At 42.0% G+C, this 21,115-nt stretch overlaps 1 protein-coding gene across 4 annotated transcripts in view; it reads right to left on the bottom strand.

The window, feature by feature from the left end:
* The window catches only part of zgc:110158 (uncharacterized protein LOC553590 homolog), a 96,782-nt gene extending 79,765 nt beyond the window's left edge, over positions 1 to 17,017 (bottom strand). For 2 of the 4 annotated variants that reach the window (XM_017700274.2, XM_017700277.2), the window contains exons 1-3: positions 16,744 to 17,015; positions 5,683 to 5,755; positions 1,413 to 1,474 (exon numbers count right to left, since the gene is read on the bottom strand). In XM_017700274.2, coding sequence (XP_017555763.1) covers positions 1,413 to 1,474; positions 5,683 to 5,755; positions 16,744 to 16,799 — 191 coding nt within the window. In that variant the 5' untranslated portion in view covers positions 16,800 to 17,015. Of the gene's footprint in view, positions 1 to 1,412; positions 1,475 to 5,682; positions 5,756 to 16,743 lie in introns of all 4 variants that reach the window. The other 2 variants (XM_017700273.2, XM_017700275.2) reach the window with 2 other exon arrangements.
* Between the last annotated feature and the right edge of the window lie 4,098 nt (positions 17,018 to 21,115).

Below are 21,115 nucleotides of genomic sequence, written 5' to 3'. Positions count from 1 at the left end.
TCTTTTTTTTTTTTATGAACCTTTCATTTAAGTACACTAGCAGGCCAATCAGGAGGCAATCAATAGGCTCAAACCCTTAATTAAGCCAAAAGAAATAAAGGTTAAGTGAGCGGTCAGTAGCAGCAGCAATTGATCTGTGCAGAAATGATTGAGGGGCACCTTTAATAGGACACTGCTTCCAGGGTATTCCCTCCTTGTCCCTCAGTAACCTATGCAGACCTATAGGCTGTTGACCCTGCCAGCCACCCAGCCTAAACCCAATGAGGGCCAGACTGAGGACAAGGGGGGGAAAAAAAAAAAAAAAAAAACACTCACAGCAGGGAGGTGGGGATTTGGTCACGGAACACAATGGAGAGTGGTATGCAAAGAGTTAATCCGCTCGGGGTCCTTCGCCAGAAACAAAAGGACATGGCCAGAGACAAAGGTTGGCGGGGGTGAGAATGAGGCGGGCTCCGCCTTCACCACACCATCTGGGGCTTTTGTTTTCAGGGGGCAGGGCAGGAGAGGCAGCCAAAAAGACCCAGCAGACACTGCCTCTGGTGAGCCAGCTGACCTGGGGAACCAGCCAGCGCTACTGGTCACAGACAGGCCACCTTCTGATGACAAGCTGGACGTTTTGCACTGGACTAAGGGGTGCAAAAAATGCATCCACTTATCATGATGGATCTATCTGAAGGTCAGCGAATCAACTGCACCAATTTTGGAACATTATAATCGATCACAACTGCATCTAATGAAACTCAATAAAGTAGACCATCTTTTTTCTTGGCCCAAATAAAATTTAAAAAAAAAAAATTTCAAAAATAAAGTCCAAAAAGGAAAAAAAACTCCCAATAATACACTACTGTGTGGATAATCCACATGCTTTTATACTTTAAACTCAGACCACAACATGAGTTTTCAGACGTCAATTTGTTTTCAAAAGACTGTAATCAAATCCAACTGAACTGTGGGGAAATTTGAGATTTCGTGACGCACTGAATCACTTCCTGAAGAATCACAGCGGAATCGAATCATAGTGAAATCTGAGATTTCCTGATGTGCTGAATGGCTTCCCAAAGAATCATAATTGAATCTAATGGTGAGGCCAGAGATTTCCACTCCTTCGCCGGACTACGCTCAGCATAAACGCTGTGAAAGACAAATAAAGGAATGGACACAGTGTATAAAGACACAGGCTTCACCCGTGGAAGTGACAGTGAAAGATATCGTTGACTTTATCTGCTCATTTGTTTGGCTGTAACCTCTTTATTCAGATATCAGCAGCAGGCGCAAAGCTGTACACAGGTGCTGAGAAATACATTTCTCCAGGGATTAAGAAATCAATGGCTATAATCAATATCAGAAAAAATAATCATCATCATCAGGTTCCACAATGTTTGGAGGGGAGAAAGTAAAGCAGTAGGACGTACCACCACCATGAATGCAAGAATCCTGGGGGCTCTCCTAGAGTAATGTTCTTCTCCCACCGGATCTGAAACAGAAGGGAGTGAAAGAGAGAGATGACATCAACTAGGGCTGAACGATTAATCTTTTTATATTAAAATCACAATTTAACAGAGTGCAATTTCAAATCGCAAAGAGCTGCAATTAAAAAAAAAAAGATAGCCTATATTATCAAAAACATTGTCTTACTTTTTAAGTGGGGAAATTTACCCTTATAAACACAGAGCTTGTGAACTGCCACTGTTAGACCAATCAGGGGCAACCAAACCTCCATGAGCTGTGACTTCACAACCACAACTTAAAGGCTGTCTTAAACACTAGATTCAGAAATCAAGGCTCAAGGTGGAAAAGGTGGCCCACAGGAGAGAAAAAAAGGCCTGAAACTTAAATTTTATATATTATATATACATACATACATATATATATATATATACACACATATATATACACACACACACACACACACACACACACCAAGTGTCTAAGAATTTTGGCTTTTAGCGGTAAATTGTAAGCACATGGCATTATGTTTATGATCATAAAACACATTTCCTAATTTTAGGGGAGCTTTTACAAAAAACAAAACTTTACACTTATATGTCATGCAGTTACTGAATAATTTGCCTTAGGATTTGGGTATGTAAATTCAGATGTGAAAACCGAAATATACCCTGGAGAATAACTGGTTAAAGGAGGTCCGAACACACTCCTCACTGTGTCGTGTTTCATTCAGCCACTCTTCGAACCAACACAGACAAAACATACCGTCTTATTCTTTCCCTGAACCGACCAACTCAGCTTCTGATCTTTCTCTGTCCACAACACAAGCACTTTCCAATACATGTTACAAAGTCAGGGCTACCTTCCTCGGTCATTTCCAACTTAATCTCTATCTGCCGCATCTATCAAAGTTCAGTCATTTACTGTGGACTATTTCTTTACCTAGAAGAGGAAAGAAAACCTAAAATTGAAAACTTAATTCAACAACACTTAGAATATAAGCCAGTGGACAAGTGCTGAGGCTATCGAGGGAAGTTTCAACTCCAAACTGCATTTTCCCCCCATTCTTCTCCTGTATATGTGCAGAAAGGGCCAGAGCTGCACTCATTAAACACATAATCTCCCTTTCGTAATGGGTGAGCAGAAGGACCAGCCTGTGTGTGAACAGAATTAACCTATTATAACCATTATACATGGATGATTAAACAGGAAAATGTACCCAGAAAAAAAATTATATATATGATCGAGATCCAGAGGTTTGTTCACTGCACCCCAAAAGAGGATTACTGGAGTGGATCTTAAGGTTAAGAACACATTATCAGTCAATTTCACCTTGTCACACTTCCAACAGGCCTGATAAAAATCTGACCGGTTTGCTGTGGTGATTTTTTTGAGGCGCAAGTGTAGAAAACACTGGCACGGTGCAAAGATGCCTCTGACTCAGAGGTGAGTAAACAGTTCCTAGGCCAAATAACTGTATATTACTTGGTACACGAAAGGCAGAAAGTGACCAACTTTAAACCAACTAAGTAAACATTTTAAACACCCGGGGAGGGGTCACAAAAACGTGAGGCGCACCGTCAACCCTAAACCTCATCTATTACAACTAGAAAGGCCAAATATACCCTTGAACTGATTGGTTAGCACAGAAACAACAGAAAACAGCGAGAAACGCACAAAAACAGCGAGCAGCACGCGTCTCTCCAATTGAAGACAACAGAAAAAACGTGCCTCAAGCCTCATACCAAAGCATCCACATCCTTCTATGTTTGTTAACATAAGACAAAAGGTTTTGACTAAATGCCTGCAGCAGGTGCCCGACTGATTTGCAGCTCTAATCAGATCCACGTAATTCCCCGACTCACATGGTCATGAAGGTCTGATCAGCTGAATCGGGTGTGCTACATTAGGAATGTATAAACAATCCAAATCACCCCAATATTAAAGGCAATGTTAACCGGAAGTCGTCCATGATGCGTTTTTGAGTGACAAGATATTGAGCCGGTAAATAACTGTGGGCGGCACGTGACTAACCACCGCCATCTGAATGGATCATCACAAGCATGCTTTCCAAAACGAACATGGAATTAGAGTCTGTCTGCAGCCATTCATAGAAAGCTATTCGCAAATTGCGCATGCACTGGAGAAGGAGGCCGAAATCCTGGTAGTACAGGAGGCGCAGGAGTACAAAGGGGTGGGAAAACATGCCATGCTCTTATCGGTTAATATAAATTCCTCTGCCCCTGGTGCACAGTAACATAATCAAATATTAAAAGATGTTTAGAGTAGGGATGCACAATGACTTCAAAGTCATAGTAGTTCCAGCAAATATTTGCTGAAAATATAGTATTAAAAAAGAAAAACCCCGAAAGATATGCATCACTGTTGTCGGAACAAAACATTGCATCTCCAAAGCGATAACTTCACAGAAGGAAAAAAGTACTGGACTTTTAATGTAAGTCAAAGGAACTAGAATTTTTTCCAAGATCATTTTGTCCATTTATTTTGGTCAATTCATCATGATTGTGGTTGGTTAGTGTGGTGGTTAACACCTCTACCTTCTACACTGTAGACTGGGGTTCAATCCCCACCTAGGCAAACACCCTACAATATACCAATAAGAGTCCTTGGGCAAGACTCCTAACACCGCCTTGGCCTACCTGTGTAAAATGATCAATGTTCACACGCACAAAAAATACTGTGCAAAAGTTTTAGGCATCTAAGCAAAACTTTAAACAGTTTCCCTCAGCAGTGAGTTTATCACAGTATACATTAGAATAAAGTCGTATTCATAATTCAATAAACATAAAAACAATAAAAAGTAACAAGAATTTCTTGGGTCCATATTTTTCCTTGACACCTTCACAGCCGCCACAGAGACTCGTTAATATCATCAATTACATCATGAGCTCAATTTACTGAGCACTGATTGGTCAAACCAGGAGCTGCTTTTTAACTACATATAATACTGGGCTTCCTCGAGGAGAGACTTAGAAATTGTTAAACAAACACACTAACATCCATAAAATTGCTACACATTTTATTTATTTATATATATTGACAGATTTATTAAATAATTGTCTATTTATCCATAAGACTTTACTTTCTCAGTGTAATTAAATTTCAAGCCAGATTTCAAGTGGATACCTTTTTTTATTTTACCAATGAAAGAATAATGCGCAGCATGCTGCAGCACACAGAGAAATTGAACACTATGAATATTAATATTCTATAAACACTGTTTATTCAAATATTAACACTTCTCAGCAAATAAACACAGTACAGAAATAAACAGATTCTGAAAATGTGTCTTGGGTGCCTACGACTTTCGCACAGTACTGAGATATATATATATACACACACACACACACACACACACACACACACACATATACATACACACACACGCACACACAGATAGATATTTTGCCCTTTTAAATGATAAGAACAACCAAACTTAATATGTCCAAGCAAATAAGAAAGTACAACTTTGAAAAGTACCACTTTGATTTGTTAACTTTGAGTTAACAGCAAAAGACTTCTGAAAAAAATATTCTTTGGTAAAACTAGACGTCAGTAAATGCTCGGTTGATCGGCAGCAATTTGCTAAAATGTTTTTTAACCTTTAAAAAAAAACAAAAAAACACTGGTTTTTGTAAACTCTTGGCCTGTTGGCCTGTAGTGTACATCCTCAGGTTGATAAGGTAAATCACAAACACAACGGAGAACATTAGAACAGACGTTGCTCACATTACTCCTCAGAGGAACAGTACAAGTAGAGTTAGCTACTGAATCATAGTGTGCAGCATCGTTATCTGACAAAACCCTGAAGAGAGATATCTACAGTATGCATACCCTGTACAGTACAGAATGCATATCACTCAGTCATGGCTAAAACCTTGATTTCATTCAATGCACACTGGCACAACTCGCTGAATTATGACATCCAATCAAACGTTTTCCGTTACAGGCAATAACCACTGATGCGGCGATTGGGCAAATTCGAGTTAATTAACTTCACCTGCAATTAATGTGCTGTTATCGTTTTCACAGGCAGCCGTATCTACGGGGGTTTTATTTACTGCTAAAGGAGGCAAATATCTGGGAGCATGCTAGATTGCATAAGTGTTCTTGACCTGAGGGTTCGACTGCCATTATGATGCCTGTTGCATGCCAGGCAACACAAAGGCAGGATAATGCGATTCCTACTGTGAAAAACAGCTCGACCAGACTCACCTCAGACAGGAAGGTCTGTGCTGATTTCTGAGCGCCGACATGTAGCAGGTACTCATAGACGTATAAAGCTAACCTGTAAAAAGAGAGAAAGAGAGAGAAAGAGGGAGACACATCATTATGCCTGAAGATGAAAATGCCTTACATTTGCCCTAAACCTCTGCTGAAGAAGGAAGTCCAGACTCAAATATCTCAATATACCATATTATATTAATAATATCATGAAAGCAACCTGTGCAAAAAAAAAAAAAAAAAAAAAAAAAGTACAGGTTTTAAACAAAAATTAAATAAATAACTCTTGGCTTGACATTGTTCTGTGACAATACCTGCCTTTCACCTCTTTATCAGCCAGAAAACGTTTATCACACAACTTCTATAGCATAAGAATGGAAACAAAGTTCGTTTCCAAAATAGGCCATATAGTAACTAAACAACAAAGCCTTAGGATGCAACAAGCCAGGCATTTTAATTAGTTAAATCTTAAAAAGGCTCTTCACACTTCTGGTTTTCAAAAAAACTGGTTCTTTTCAGAACTGCATGTTTAAAAGTTCTTTAAGGAACCAGAAGTTAACCGACGCTGCTCCAAAGAATCTTTTAGGCATCTTTATTCTTAAGAGGGATTGTAAACAATTACAAAGACTTCTGAAACGTTCACAGAGCTCAAGGCAGCCCGGGCATTAAACTGAAGAGTGTTGACCACATTCATGCATGCAAACCAGAAACATTAGTACCGAAACCCCCATCCATTCCGGCAACAACACGACGGTCCTCATCCGAGGCCCGTTTGCATCATAGAAGAGGGACACCCCAACAACCAAAGGAAGCACATCAGGAGTGGTTGTGCCGATCAGCATTTTTTTCCCCATCATTTTCTCCCAGTCATTACGTCTGTTGTTCAGCGGCTCGGGCCGGCAATTACCCTGCCTCCGGCATACCGTGGCTGAGGCTGTAGCACTGCCCTGCTCTCTCCTCCCTGCTTCCATCTGTGGAGAAAATAGCTGTTCCTCTCATGGCCAAATTGCAGCCAGAGATGCACACAATTTCTTTTTCTTTTTTTTTTTTGAAGGAACATAGCTTTTTGCCCGGCTGCGGTGCATGCATAGAAGAACGCTCAGTGTGCACGCTCCAAAAGCCTTGACGCAGAGATGATCTGAAGGGTCATTTCATAAAGTTTAAAGTGTTTTGGAAGCATCTGAGCAACGTTCTACACAACAGTCAAACTGCCACTGCACTCTCTGTGTCTGCGTGTTCAGACTGGTCACCAACGTCCTGAAAAGTCTGAATAGGTCTTTGCAAAGAGCAGCAAGGGCCATGGAGTCTGTAGACATGTCTCTACAATAATGCGGCGCCAAGCACGTCAGACAGCTCAAGGTCACTTATGTTAAAAGCAAGAAAAATGTTTGTCTTGGAGACGAGCGTAAAACTAATGTAGTCTTTAAAGTAGACGTGATTATTTGTTACAAGGCAGAACCAGAGTTTGACCAAAAATCTGGAATTTAACAACAAACACTAACAAATCCAAGAGGTTGGTTAGTGTGTTGTACCTGTGTGCGATTGCGGGGAGATCCTAGAATGTTCTCCCCCCTACCAAACTGTTCTAGATTGCCCCTCCTGTCCCCATTCACAGTTCTAGATCCTTGAATTAATTTCAGTGAATGGACGGTATGTGTCTTCCTTCATTAGAAAATGACTCGAACAATGGCAAGTCGTAAATAACTGTGGAGAGTTCTTTGATCAGTTGGTCAATGGCTGTGTTGATAAGGCAGCAGACAACAGACAGGATGGAGTTTCACACACGCACACAGCAGAGGTGCGGGAGAGTGACCAGAATGGCAAACGCCTCCCACAGAGATACGATGGAGGGGGAACTTAACGACCGCCATAAAACTCGGGATGAAAGCTTCAAGCAAAAAACAAAACCCCACTCTAAAAGCTCCTGTAGTTACAGAGCAACCAATGGCGTTGGGGGTCTGCTGTGTTGTTGATCAGAACTGCATGATGCAAACACCACGTCTAAGATCTTTTAAGAACTAACTGGACCTGTGAAAAGGAAAACCCATTCTCAGGTCAGTCAATGGCTACGTTTACATGCGAAGACAAAGAATCCGATGACGGATTAAGACCGAGGTGTTTATATGCACGCTCTACTCAACAATCTGATGGAAAGTAAAGTAATCTGATCCAAAGTGACGTTCACGCGTGGAGCAGCACTTAGCTCAGAAATAGCAATGACGGAGAACATTACGTGAGGTCCAGTCAGAGTGAGACGAGTTCAGTTGGCACTGTTGTGTTTTTAACTGCTTTAAAATGGTCAGACTCAGGAAAACGTACCTAACGTGTCCTTATTAAAGAAGGCTGAGAGGAAGACGTCGTGTTCTGAGACACATAAGCTGGACGTCCGTCCCACTGCCGTCTTTTAAAGACCAGAGCATAAACTTCGTCTCCTCTGCAGACCAGTTTCTGCTCCCACCCCTCTGACCACTATAAACTTTCGCTCTAACGTGACACACGTGCGCAGAATGTACTTAAGCTTTCTGTTAAGGTATGTAAACAAACACAGGAGTTTACATGGTTATTATTGTTCTATTTGATTATTTACAGGATTACCCACCTCGTTCAATCGGATAGAAACTACATACTGTATTCCAATTGGCCTCAATCAGACTAGTCTATTCCGACTGAGGTGTATAAATGGATGTATCCTATTCAGATTGAGCCATCAGTCATATTATTAATGGATTATCCAGCTGCATGTAAACATGACTAATGGTACATTTAGTGCAAAATATAAAGGAACACCTATAACAGGCACTTCTGTGTTTCAGAGAAGTTATTTCGACTTAGAAACTCTACAGCAACTCCACACAAGGCAACTCTGAACAAGAAAAAGACTGAAGATATCCTTCAAAACGTAAACCAGCCCTTAACACTGCAGTAAGGGACTGGAAGAAATGCAACTGTTTTATCTAAACATTAGGGGAAAAAAAAGAAAACTTAATTTAGAGCTGTGATCACAAAAATCTGGTTTCCAGCCAGGTTCATATGTGATCCTAGATAATTACCATGGCCATGTGACCAAAACAAGACAAGTCAGAATCAGAATTTCACATGTGGGTTTTTAACACGTCACTGTGTACATCACTGTGGTGATCATCCAGTGTGGGCAGCGAGTCAACAGTGAGTGACTTGAACTTCATGCTAAAATGTGCTCATGCAGGACCTTCCAGGGCACAGGCGTGGTCACTCAAATGACAGATGTGGATCACTTACAAACATGATCGTGAAAGACTGGATATGAGCAAAAACACTCGGCCAGTAATGTGAACTCAGCCTTATATCCTTATGCTAGAAAATAACTTGCAGGCCAGTGACCGTCAGGAGTGACTCCTGCAATTACTACTCGCTCAAAAAGACTGCGGATGCCAGGCCACGTGGACGCCTGGCCCACAGACACCACTTTGCAGGGCGCTTTAGAATTTGGAAACCTGGTTACCTTATACTGGACATGGGAGTCTTCAGATGAGGGCTGTACGTAGAGCTGAGCGATATGGCCAAAAACGTTAGTGTGATAAAAAAATTTCTTATCGTTCGACATCGATACATATCACGACAAATGTGAAATAATTCTCTGAAGATTTGAAGGCAGATTTTTGCTCCCGAGTGGTTAATCGTGGTTTATCGTGGTTTTAAACAATCCTTTATGGTCGGAAATTTAACAAACACTCGTCAGACAGTGGAACATCTCACCAATCTGTCATGGGACAGTGGGAGAAAGTATCCAATTAGCTGTTTTTACCAGCTGGAAAAGCAGGGCCACAGTTTTTGTAATAGTCATAATTTAAGAAAGAATGGATTATTTTTAGCTGTCTGGTGACGAGCGCCCGGCTATCCCATTACAAATGCTAAACAAGCGACCAACAACAGTGCTAAACATCGCGTTATTCAGACACCAGCTAGCAGAAGTCTGGATTTCTCGGTTCTATCGGAGTAGTTTAAGGAGTGACTCTATATTTAAGGAGTGAAAATATATTTGACGCTTGCTATGTAAAAGTATTAACAGTGTGTATTATACAGTGTGTATCTCCCACACCAGACAAACAGAATCCTCCTTTTAGCTACATTTAAACTGCAAGTGGTGCTTTTCTGTCACGTTTGATCTACAGTATCATCAATTCACCGTGTTATGCGAGTGACGGAGCGTTGCTTCAAGTTAGCCAGCTGCTAAAAACAAAAACATAGTGTTCCCTCGCTTTCCAATGCCTCACAGCTTCCTCAGTTTACTTTTGTTTAAATCGGTGCTGTAACTCATATGAACTCATTCTTTCTTCCACTTTCGTTGCTCAGGAATACACTAATACTTAAATACGAATGAGCGCTGTTACGGACGTGATTTAACGCTGCTAAGGCTTGTGATGTACACAAAGAGGTGAGCTCACTGTACTACAGCACAGTTACGCCACTGATCTTGTCACTCAGACTTGGACACAGGAGAGCAGATCACCGGTCGCTCCACTCAAACAGGGAATGTATATTTTAAAATATATTTGGCAACACATTTTTTACTCATCTCCCCCACCCTCTTTGTTCATGTCGAAAAACACGGAAATGCGCCCACTCCTGGCGACGGCAGAGTACTGTCGCTTTTCTTGCAGCAGAAAACGCCACGAGGGCTTTCGCTAGAACGTCGAAGTGTGAGAGAACGGTGTATCATATCGAACATTTATCTAACCTTTCTTATCGCTCTATCAAGGAAAAGTTACATCGTGATAATTATCGTTATTGTTTTATCACCCAGCCCTAGTTGTATGATATGGCCAAAAACTAATATCACGATAATGAACAGCAAACCATATACCTGTTAGTTACAGATTCACCAAACAGGCCTGATCTTATCACTGAAACATTTCTCCAAAGCCTTCAATGAGGCAACATGACTCCAGATCAAAACGTAGATTCCCAGGACTGAGGAGAGATCAAATTTTCATAGCAGGGAGGCCTGTGTCATCTAGGAGGGGCAGGGGTGGGTGCCAGCACCTGGCCCTACTACATTATTCAGCAACCTTCATTCAGCTGAGGATTCAAGGGGCCACCTCATGTAGCACCATCATGGAAGTGAAGGCAAGGGGCAATGAAACAAGGCCTGTATCAGAGATGAGAGGCAGTGAGATGAGAGCTAGAGCAATAGACTGAAAGCCAGTCAGGTACAAGAGACTTCAGTTCGGAGATCAGAGATAAATCACCAAGAGTGACTGCAGTGGGTAAATGGGCTTTTTTTTGTTGTTTTATACTTAAAAAGTGAAAATGAAACAATCAGATCTCATGGAAAACCACACATTGCATTTTGGGCTGTGCTGTACAAGTTAATTACATCACTATCAACCATATTTAGGGCAGTGCACCACAATTTAAGCAACAATTGTATGTAGTGTACTGTGTGTTGCAATACGCTCCAAAAAACTACACAATATTTTGTCCAGAACATACAACTTCATTAACTTGACAACAAATCTTCTCAACCTATTTATTCTAAATACATATATAGAATAAATGGGAAATATTTACAAAACAGTGACTTTGCAGGAGAAGGAAAAAAACTACTTTACTTTTCATGCAAGTGAATGGAACCAGATTTCTCCCCAACCAAGTTCGGGTCATTGTCTTTGGTCTACTCATCGTGGAATTCACAGACAATGTAAAGGCTAACAAGTCATTTCAAATTATGTCAAAAACGTAAAAACGTCAAAATTTAATTCCGACAACAGCGATACATATACGTAAAATATTATTATACATGTATGCATAACATGTTTTGTTTCCTACCAGCTTTAAGAGGGATTGTGTACTGGACAAAGCACCCTCACTCATATACAGACAGATACCCTGCGCTATTCAAATTCACATTCAAATATCCACTAACCCTATTCAAATGCATGCCGAGAAAAAAAAAAGCCTCTCTCAGCCACATCTCTTCCTCCAATTCAAATAGCTGAACATCGGTGGGAAGGTATGCAAACCGGCACAATCCATAACGCTGTATTCTCTCTAGCAGGGAAGGCCATGATGAGGAGATGCCGGAGACGGGAGGGAGTCTGGAAGCCTGCGGCATGCCGACTCAAAGCTAGGCGGCTGCTCGAAAAGCCTGAATGGAGGCTTGCTCGGGGGGTCGCCCGGGGGGACAACCCAGAACAATCCCTCAGCCCCTTCCCCCTCCCTTGCTGCCTTACCCTCAGGAGAGCTTTGCCAGTCTGAGTGCAGAGAAGGCTAGAGAATGGAAGCACTGACGGGGACTTGCAGGCTTGGTTCTGGAGCTACACCTACAGCTCCAGTACAAATGCGTTCATTGTAAAAACCAAATCACACCAATCCCAAAAAACTACAGCCATGGCCTGCAGTTCCCATAATTTCCCATATGTTTCGTGTACATATCTGCTGGTACCAATACTGTTGGAGATATACAATACTGTTTATTAGCATTACTGAAAATATTTATTTCTATAAGGTTATAAATGCAATAAAAATGAATAAAACGCAGATAAATTGCATAGTAGCCCCTTTTTACAGTACAATAAATACGTTATTACATTATCACATACTGGTTTGAAATATCTGTCAAATCTAAACATCTGTCCAACCTCGATAATATTATTAAGCAAATCTACCAATAACAACGTGATTCCAATGAATCTCCACCACAAACACCAGCAAAACCAAATGTTTGGTTGGTGTGTTTTTTGTTTTTGCTTTATTTGACTTCATTGTATTGAACTATATTCTATAAAGAGCAAAACCCTTAGGTGACGCTGAGATATCAAGCAAAAATATATGTACTTTTCTTCATTTTACTGGTAAGCCTCTGCAAACAAACACTACATCTCTCAGTAAAATCTGTACGCTGTATAAAATGTTCGTGTATTGACTTACGTACATATCAGACATCCACACCAGCCTATAAATCAGGTCAATTTACTAGACACTATTTCCATATCGCCCACTCTTAATAGAGAATATGACACCCAGCTGATAGGACACTAGAATTTCTATTAGCCTCTATTCGCCACATCTTCACCTGGACACTCTGTTTCTCTGCGGGGAACCTTGTACACAAGGCAAGATTAAACACAGGTCAGGATGCTTGGCCTGCAATGTAATGCCAGGTGCAGTAGTCACAAAACGCTATTCTCCAATCCCCCCCCTCAAACCACCCACCATCCCCCATGCTTAGTTGAGGCCATATGCCACGTATTATAAAAACGACAGAGAGGGAAATCGGTTCGTCGGGATGAGCACGGAGAGACATGACATCCTTCGTTTATGAGAAATTAGAACGGTGACAAATTAGAGTGCACGTCATGACGGCTGGGATGCCAAAGTCCTGCGGTGTAACTGTACTAATCAATGTGTTCGCGACGGCGTTCTCCAACTGAAAAACGGGACCCCACACTGGGTCCCCCAACATCAAAGAAACCACCCCCAGAACACACTCCTTGAACACACCTGACACGTCGCCCGAGGCCCTCTGACAAAAGCCTGTGTTTAAACATGAATGAAGCCGGACCGCAAGTAACCACCCTTCAAAGGGACAGTTAGGAAATCACGTTTTCAACCGTTCCATCAATTATTCAGCAAACACACATGGACGAGGGAGCAAAGCTGCTTGGGAGGGGGGGTGCAAGAAGTTTGACACAACTTCTAGGATGAACACAAAGGCCGCATCCTTCTGGCAGCGCCTGCAAAGGAAAAAAAGCGAGCAGAACTGATTTGTCAAAAGCAGTTCAGGTCACTATCTGATACATCTGTTCTTTAAGGCTGTGGTATCCAGAGATGTATACATTTTACGTCTCTCAAATGCAGCTCTACTACGTTCCTTACACAACCCCAACTACGATATATGATGAGCATGCTGATGGGCAAACAAGGGTGCACTAAAAGATTCAAAGCGTATAAAGTGCTATAGAAGGATATTTACACGTTTACTGGGAGCGTTCTCTATGCAAAGAAGTTTCAAATCGTACACAAGTTGTAAATATCCATGGTTTTCTAAAAACATGCTTTATAATCATTTTTTTGGCACTCTAGCTCTAATAACTTCTAAAAGGACTTCGACATATGTTGTCGCTGTTCAGTGGAAGCCACATATCTCCATACTTGTTGATTATTAGTTTCCATCCCTCCAACACACCAGCTGTCCTTAACATTGTGTAAAAATCTTATGATGAAGGGACCAATAGAAATGCCTTAAAATCACTTGGAGGAAAATCTCGTTACATTGACTTACACTGAAAGGTAAGAGGGTTTTTTGCCTTTTCCTGCAAAGTCAATATTTGAGATACTTGTTTCTCATTGGACAGTGACGATGTGTACTTTCTGTAGATCTGCTATGGTCCTCCAGGAGCAAATTAGCGTTAAACTCTCCAAGCACAAACTACATAGCACTGCGAGATGTTTAGCTGCAACGTATTAAATGATTCAGGGCAGATCTCCAAGCCCAGCTTAGTGAGTGGAGGCACTGGTAACACTGTATCTGTAAACCAAGGGAGTGTGTAAGTGTAAACATTCAAAGCTGAGAGTCGAGCACACAGCGGGTTAGAGCGCCACTGTTTTAAAGAGGGGAAGGCGCTCCATCACCAAAAGACTTTCTGGAGGACTAAGACCTTCTTAAAACTTTCAATCACAAAAGCCTGCAACACCGTGGGCCGGTATCATGGACAGGGATTAAGCTTAGTCTGGAACCAAACAGCAAAGTCAACAGCAGTTCAGCATTACCAAGCACACTTAGTCCTGTCTTAAAGTTAATCTGGGTCTGGGAAACTGGCCCCATGACTTTCCTGAAACAGTTGGAGAGAGAATGGCTCTATTAACTGTAAATACAACACAGTTTAGGCGCCTTTCCTGATCAAACACACCTAATTCAACTCCTCTGTTGATTGCCAGGTTTAGTGGGTTTGTTTGAGAAGGAGAAATAACAAACCATGCTGGACACCGTCCCCCCAGGACCAGAGGTGTGCACCCCTGGTCTAGGTGCTCTCCTCAAATAGTTACTGCTTTAAGACCATCTTAACTTTCTTAGATTAACTATCACTTGTCCCACTGCACTTCTTTACAATAAACCTTTGGAGAAAAAGACCCCAGCACCATAAAACTGGCAAGTTTCTGCAGCTGAGCTCAAACTCACAGGCACCTAACTCTATGAAACTGATAAGCGCCGAGACCACTTTCAAGAAGTTGAGTCTACGCTGGCCTTAATTATATGCACCACTGCCGTTTCCCCCGTGTTAGAAGACACGTGCAAAATGTCACCACTGTGACCGATTTAAAACGCTCAATGAAGAATAGGTTTTCAATTACATTCTCCGAAAACCTTTCAGACCCCCTCCAAGTTCGATCACGGCTCATGCTTCCCCTTGTTCCTTCTGCAGTTTCAGCACCCTCCCAATAAACGTAATGGAGCCACAGCATCCATTTCCACGAAGTGTGCCTAACTTTAGACACGTTCAGCTGAGCAGTAGTGGAAGTCTACTCAAAAAGCAAGCAATGCATACAAAAAAACATCCAGAGGAATTGAATGAGTGCTAGACCGGTGGCGAAGCAGGTTGCACAGCTGAGATACGAGGAGGAGATCAGCACAATACCAACAATGAAGGCAATGTAGGCTTCGTCCTTCAGCCAAAGATCTACAGCCATGCCTAGACAAGCTGGACAAAGCATGCTGTAATGATATAAGCGATAAATGGGAAATGCTTGTTGTGGTTCTGCACCACTTCAGCTTTAAAAGACAAGAACATGCATGAGTTCAGAGCAATGCTGCTTAGGACGCAACAGTTTTGCCGTGTTTTAAAAGAGAAATCCACCGATTTTCATGAAAACGTCTGCACAATTCAACTGCTGAGAGGTAAACAGTCATTGAGAGTGGTTTGATGTGGAAGGGCTCGTTGTAGAGAAACCTACCAATTCTGATGTCTTTACAGTGGTGGTGATAGGAGCCGGAGGTCAGAGTGTCTACGACGCAAATACAGACATTTTATGCATGAACCAAAATAACCGTAAACCTACACGTCTTTATGATTACAGTAAAAGAGTGGTCTATCTTGATAAGTCTATCTAAACCCTGCCGGCCCTCTCTGTCCTGAAAAGATCTGGGGGAAAAACGCTCTTCAACCCTCAAACTATCATAAAACTCTCATAACATTTGTTACCACTTTCATATAATAGCTTCCCCTGAGGGAGCTTCTTTTAGAGGTGGACGTCTGGTTCCCATCACCACCACTGTGAACCTTTCCAACTCCCAAGTTTCTCCAGAGCGGAGCATTTCACAGCAAACCACTCGGAATGACTTTGCTCACATCTCAGACTCTGAATTATGCAGGAATTCTTGGTGGGGGGAAAAAACCCGTGAAGTTCTCCTTTAAAACGAGACATGATATTGTGAAGAATGAGAAAGAGAAGCTCCAAAGCATCCATCCATACATCCATCCTCATGCATTGTTCCAGGACGGCAGGAGGAAAGAAGGAAAGAAGGAGAGGATGAAACGTCCTGGGGCAGCTTCTCGACATGGGGAGCCACATCTGAACGGGTGAAACTTGTGAGAAACGACGGCTGCAACCAAAAATCCTGTCAGGTTTAACGTTAGCACGGTTAGCTAGCGCCATACACAACAAGCTGGGGAGAAAGGGGAAGGAAAGTGAGGCAAAAGTGAAGATGAGGAGATGAAGGAGGAGAAACAACACGAGCCAGGGGTGAAGACGAAATAAACCAAGGTTTGGCAAAGAAATACTAAAGTAAAAACACAAGTTTGGAGGAGTTAGTCGCCTTGTTATGTGAACTTAGCAACTCGGCAGAGAGAAAGTAACGGTCAACGGTCGCGCAGGTAACGAACGTTCAAGCGGCTGAAGTTCGGATTTCCCCGTTCCACCTTAAATGGTGCAGCGGTTGCATTGTGGCGCCTGGCGCCAGACTGGAACTGCTGCAACCATTTAAGGTGGAACGGGGAAATTCGAACAAGACGCTGGCGAGTAAGTGAGCGAGAAGCGTTAAAGAAAAGGGGGGGACAAAAAAACTCCACTTACTTCTCCCTCGCTTGGCTATCGGACGGCACGACAGCTCCTTTACCTTTGGCGTACATGTTGGACTCTGCTTTCAAGACTTTTTTCCTTCTTTACCCTCCCTTACTCGACACCTGTCAAAGAAAGCAGGCAGGAAAGTGCTCCATCTCCATAGCTACCCTCCTCGTAGTGTTTTTGCCTCCTTCTCCTTTTTCTCCCCCCTCCTCTAGGTTACATCTCCAACATCGGCCACAAATCAGGCACAGTTTCTACTGAGGGGAGGTGGAGGGGGGCTTGAAACCGTCCGCTGGTGGAGCTTTCTTTTTTTTTTTTCTTCTTTTTTTTTTTCTTTTTTTTTTTCAATCGCTGTTCCAGGATTGCGCTCACCCTCCCCCCGCTGTGGGGACAGAAGGAGGGGCTTCTTAAAGGGGAACGCACGCCGTTCACCATTATCCACAGCTGCTAACTTTTTCCACGCCATTCCTTCACAAACTAGACCTTCACTCCTTCTAAACGTGTCCGTGAGGACGTTTCTGTGCCGTGTTTGCAGACCCAAAGGGGAATTCCACCGACTTTTCTCGAAGTTTCTGCGCAATTCAGTCGCTGAGATGTAAACAAAGTCATCCCGAGTGGTTTTGATGTGAAGCGGCTCGTTGTAGAGACTCGGTTCTCTACAGTGGTGGCTATAGGAACCAGGGCGATGTCTATCTACAGCACATATATAGGGGTCTTATCTACTATCCAAAACCACCATTGCACCCTACCCGTGTCTCCTGAGTTGATTTATGTAATAAATAGGCAAAACAATGGTGAAATTGGAGAAAAAGGTTGTTTTCTTTGGGGACTATTTTGCCTTACAACACCTCTTCTTGTATCCGTCCACCATGAGTGGATAAAAAATGCGTTTTAGACCAAAAAAATCACCACAAAACTGCTGTAAAACACCAGACAGCATATTCCTAATTTCACCCATTTCGTGTAATGACTTTCTGTGAGGGAGCTCTCAGAGGTGGACGTCTGGTTCCTATCACCACCACTGTGAACGGTTCTGACTCGGCAAGTTTCTCTGTGACAAAGCATTTCGCATTAAACCACTCTGAATGACTTTATTAACAGCATCCATTTATTTATGCTGAAAATCAGAGAGGTTTCCATTTAAAAGGCTGATTTCAGTAAGTTATATCACTGTGTTTTAAGTTGGAGGCAAAACTCGATCGAAATCAGTGTTTTGAACATAGGAACACGACCACTGGATGCTCTGCATGGGGTTTGTACTCAGGTTTGGGGGTAAAATCTCTACAAATTGGCTCATCTCACCAATAAGAGCTTCGAAACGGCCCTTTGTTCAGCACTTTGAGCATAACGGTGCACCCTTAGCGAAGGAAAGCTGGTGTATGCTGTATTGGTAATCCATCCAAAAGCCTACAAACTGCAGGCCATGGCTGTTTATCGCCTGTTACCCCAAAGCTCCGCGCCAGGGGTGTCCAATCCTTTTTCAAAGAGGGCCAAGTCAAAATACCCGAGGGCCGAAATATTCACAAAGTTAGTTTTCAAACGATCAGCCCAGAATGGGAGCTTTAAATGAATTACAGTGTTTCCTATCACTGTGTAAAAGATGCACGAGGTTTCTTTTATTGTTGGATTGCTCCATTTGGATTAAGTGCTTATAACAAATGATTAAAGTGTTTAAAGTAACAATAAAACCTGTAATGTTTTAAGGACATTTTTATTGCAGTGTTTACTCGTTTTAAAATATAATTCGTGAGACAATCTACACGAAAATCGACATATTTTTGATTGTGTTACATCGTTTTCAGCCACGTTCAGAAATCACCTCATTAAATGAGAAGAGCAGATTAAACAGCATAAATAGCCACGTTATTCTTTGGCCATAAAGGGTTTAATATTTGCCGAACTCCCGAATTTGCTCTGGTGCTGTTAGACCCAGGAAGCCGCCGTTGCTTTAGTTTCTCTGCTCCCTCCTGAATATTTATTGTAATGTCTTTGCTTTGTTTAATGTCCGTTGATATTACATTCATTACAGTCTTTTGGCACATGAGGCTCACAGATTTGCTGTGGCTCTCGATGGAAAAGTATTCAAATTTACATCTCACCAAAAACGCCAGTTCTCAGGGTTAAGTTTGTGCTTCATGGCTGTAGTCTTGACTACATGAGGTTCAGTAAATTAAGCTGTAGGTCTAGCCAGAAAAGAAAGGCTCTTAAACCTTAGCTAACTTTGTTACCACAGCATGGCGCTATTGCTGCCACCATCAGGTGAAAGGAAGAACTGCAATGAACTGGCTGGCAGGCCACCTACAGCACACTCTTAAACAGAAGCCACGGGCCAGTTAAAATCTGTGGGCCGCATTTGGCCCCTGTTGCTGGATTTTGGACCCCCCTGCTCTACACAATACCGTCATGACAAGCAACAATGCAGTCTGCTAATGCTTTATACACCGATACACCGATAAGAGTCAAACAAATATCCCACCTCTCTTACTAGATTTGGCTCTAGACCTGAAGTCAGATACAGGTGAAGGTTTCACTGAACGCACTTCAAGCATGTCATAGGATTGGACAGTTTAACAGTCATAGGATCGGACAGTTTAAGGGTCATAGGATTGGACAGTTTAACAGTCATAGGATCGGACAGTTTAACAGTCATAGGATCAGACAGTTTAAGGGTCATAGGATCGGACAGTTTAAGGGTCAAAGGATCGGACAGTTTAACAGTCATAGGATTGGACAGTTTAACAGTCATAGGATCGGACAGTTTAAAGGTCATAGGATCGGACAGTTTAAGGGTCATAGGATTGGACAGTTTAAGGGTCATAGGATCGGACAGTTTAACGGTCATAGGATCGGACAGTTTAACGGTCATAAGATTGGACAGTTTAAGGGTCATAGGATCGGACAGTTTAAGGGTCATAGCATCGGATAGTTTAACGGTCATAAGATTGGACAGTTTAAGGGTCATAGCATCGGACAGTTTAACGGTCATAAGATTGGACAGTTTAAGGGTCATAGCATCAGACAGTTTAACGGTCATAAGATTGGACAGTTTAAGGGTCATAGGATCAGACAGTTTATCGGTCATAGGATCGGACAGTTTAACGGTCATAAGATTGGACAGTTTAAGGGTCATAGCATCAGACAGTTTAACGGTCATAAGATTGGACAGTTTAAGGGTCATAGGATCAGACAGTTTATCGGTCATAAGATCGGACAGTTTAAGGGTCATAGCATCAGACAGTTTAACGGTCATAAGACTGGACAGTTTAAGGGTCATAGGATCAGACAGTTTATCGGTCATAGGATCGGACAGTTTAACGGTCATAAGATTGGACAGGTTAAGGGTGATAGGATCGGACAGTTTAACGGTCATAAGATTGGACAGGTTAAGGGTGATAGGATCGGACAGTTCTTAAAAAAATAACGGCTCTTCAGCACAAGTTTGCTGCCAACATTCACCTCAAAGAGCCAATGTATCCACAAATGGCACATCACTATTGCAAAATCCCTAGTTAACACAAGGTAGTCAACCTGTCCCTTTACTAAATTCAGTTGCACCACAAATCCTTAGTTTTGTTGAGTACCTATGCTAAAACTAGTCTAAGTTTAAACCTACATACAGTCCAGCTGACCAGTGGCGTAGCTAGAATCTTATAGAGCTTCCCCTCCTCTATTAACATCACTGTGATGTTCACCATTAAAACAGACAAAGCTTTCACATAAGTTGTGCTTTATTCTCCAGCTGTTGTTGGCCACAGCTACACTGTAGGTAAGCAAAGCTGTCCTCTAACAGTTTATTCTCTGAATTAACTCGTGCCTCTGTCTCTGCCCTCCTGCCCAACAACGCACCTCCCCTGGGCAGTTCCTATCCCCGCCCTCTCCAATAGTCCCAAAATATAAATGTGGGAAAGCGTATAACCTAAAACTAACAGGTCAAAAGCATTTCTTGAAAATCAATTTATAAAAAAAGACATTGTAATTTGCTTTACTCTTAGCTGTTATTAGACCCCTGAAGTCGTTCTTAATTCTGTAGTCAGCATCTTGCTCATATTGGGGAATACAGATCCGAGCTGGTTTTTTCTATGATAAAAATTAATTCTGTTTCCAAAAATTGCTGCTATCTCATCTTTTGGTAAACAAAGGTATTGTAAACCTGATACAGTTTTGCCCTGAGTGTCAAGGAATCCTCTAAATAATGAGTTTGTTTAGCCCACAAAATATGAATATTGCTACAAACATGCTACAAGCAAGCTAACAACTCACTGAAATGACCTTGCATTAAATGAAGTCTACTGTAAAACCACAACACTGTTCAATACCAACACCAGACTCTCAAACTGTTGCCCACAAACCACCAAAGCAACATAACTACCACATTTGACAA

Source organism: Pygocentrus nattereri, chromosome 2 (genome assembly GCF_015220715.1).
Source record: "Pygocentrus nattereri isolate fPygNat1 chromosome 2, fPygNat1.pri, whole genome shotgun sequence".
NCBI classification, from domain to species: Eukaryota; Metazoa; Chordata; class Actinopteri; order Characiformes; family Serrasalmidae; genus Pygocentrus; species Pygocentrus nattereri.
The sequence above is the reverse complement of the archived record's forward strand: the minus strand, read 5'-3'. Positions and strand labels throughout refer to the sequence as shown.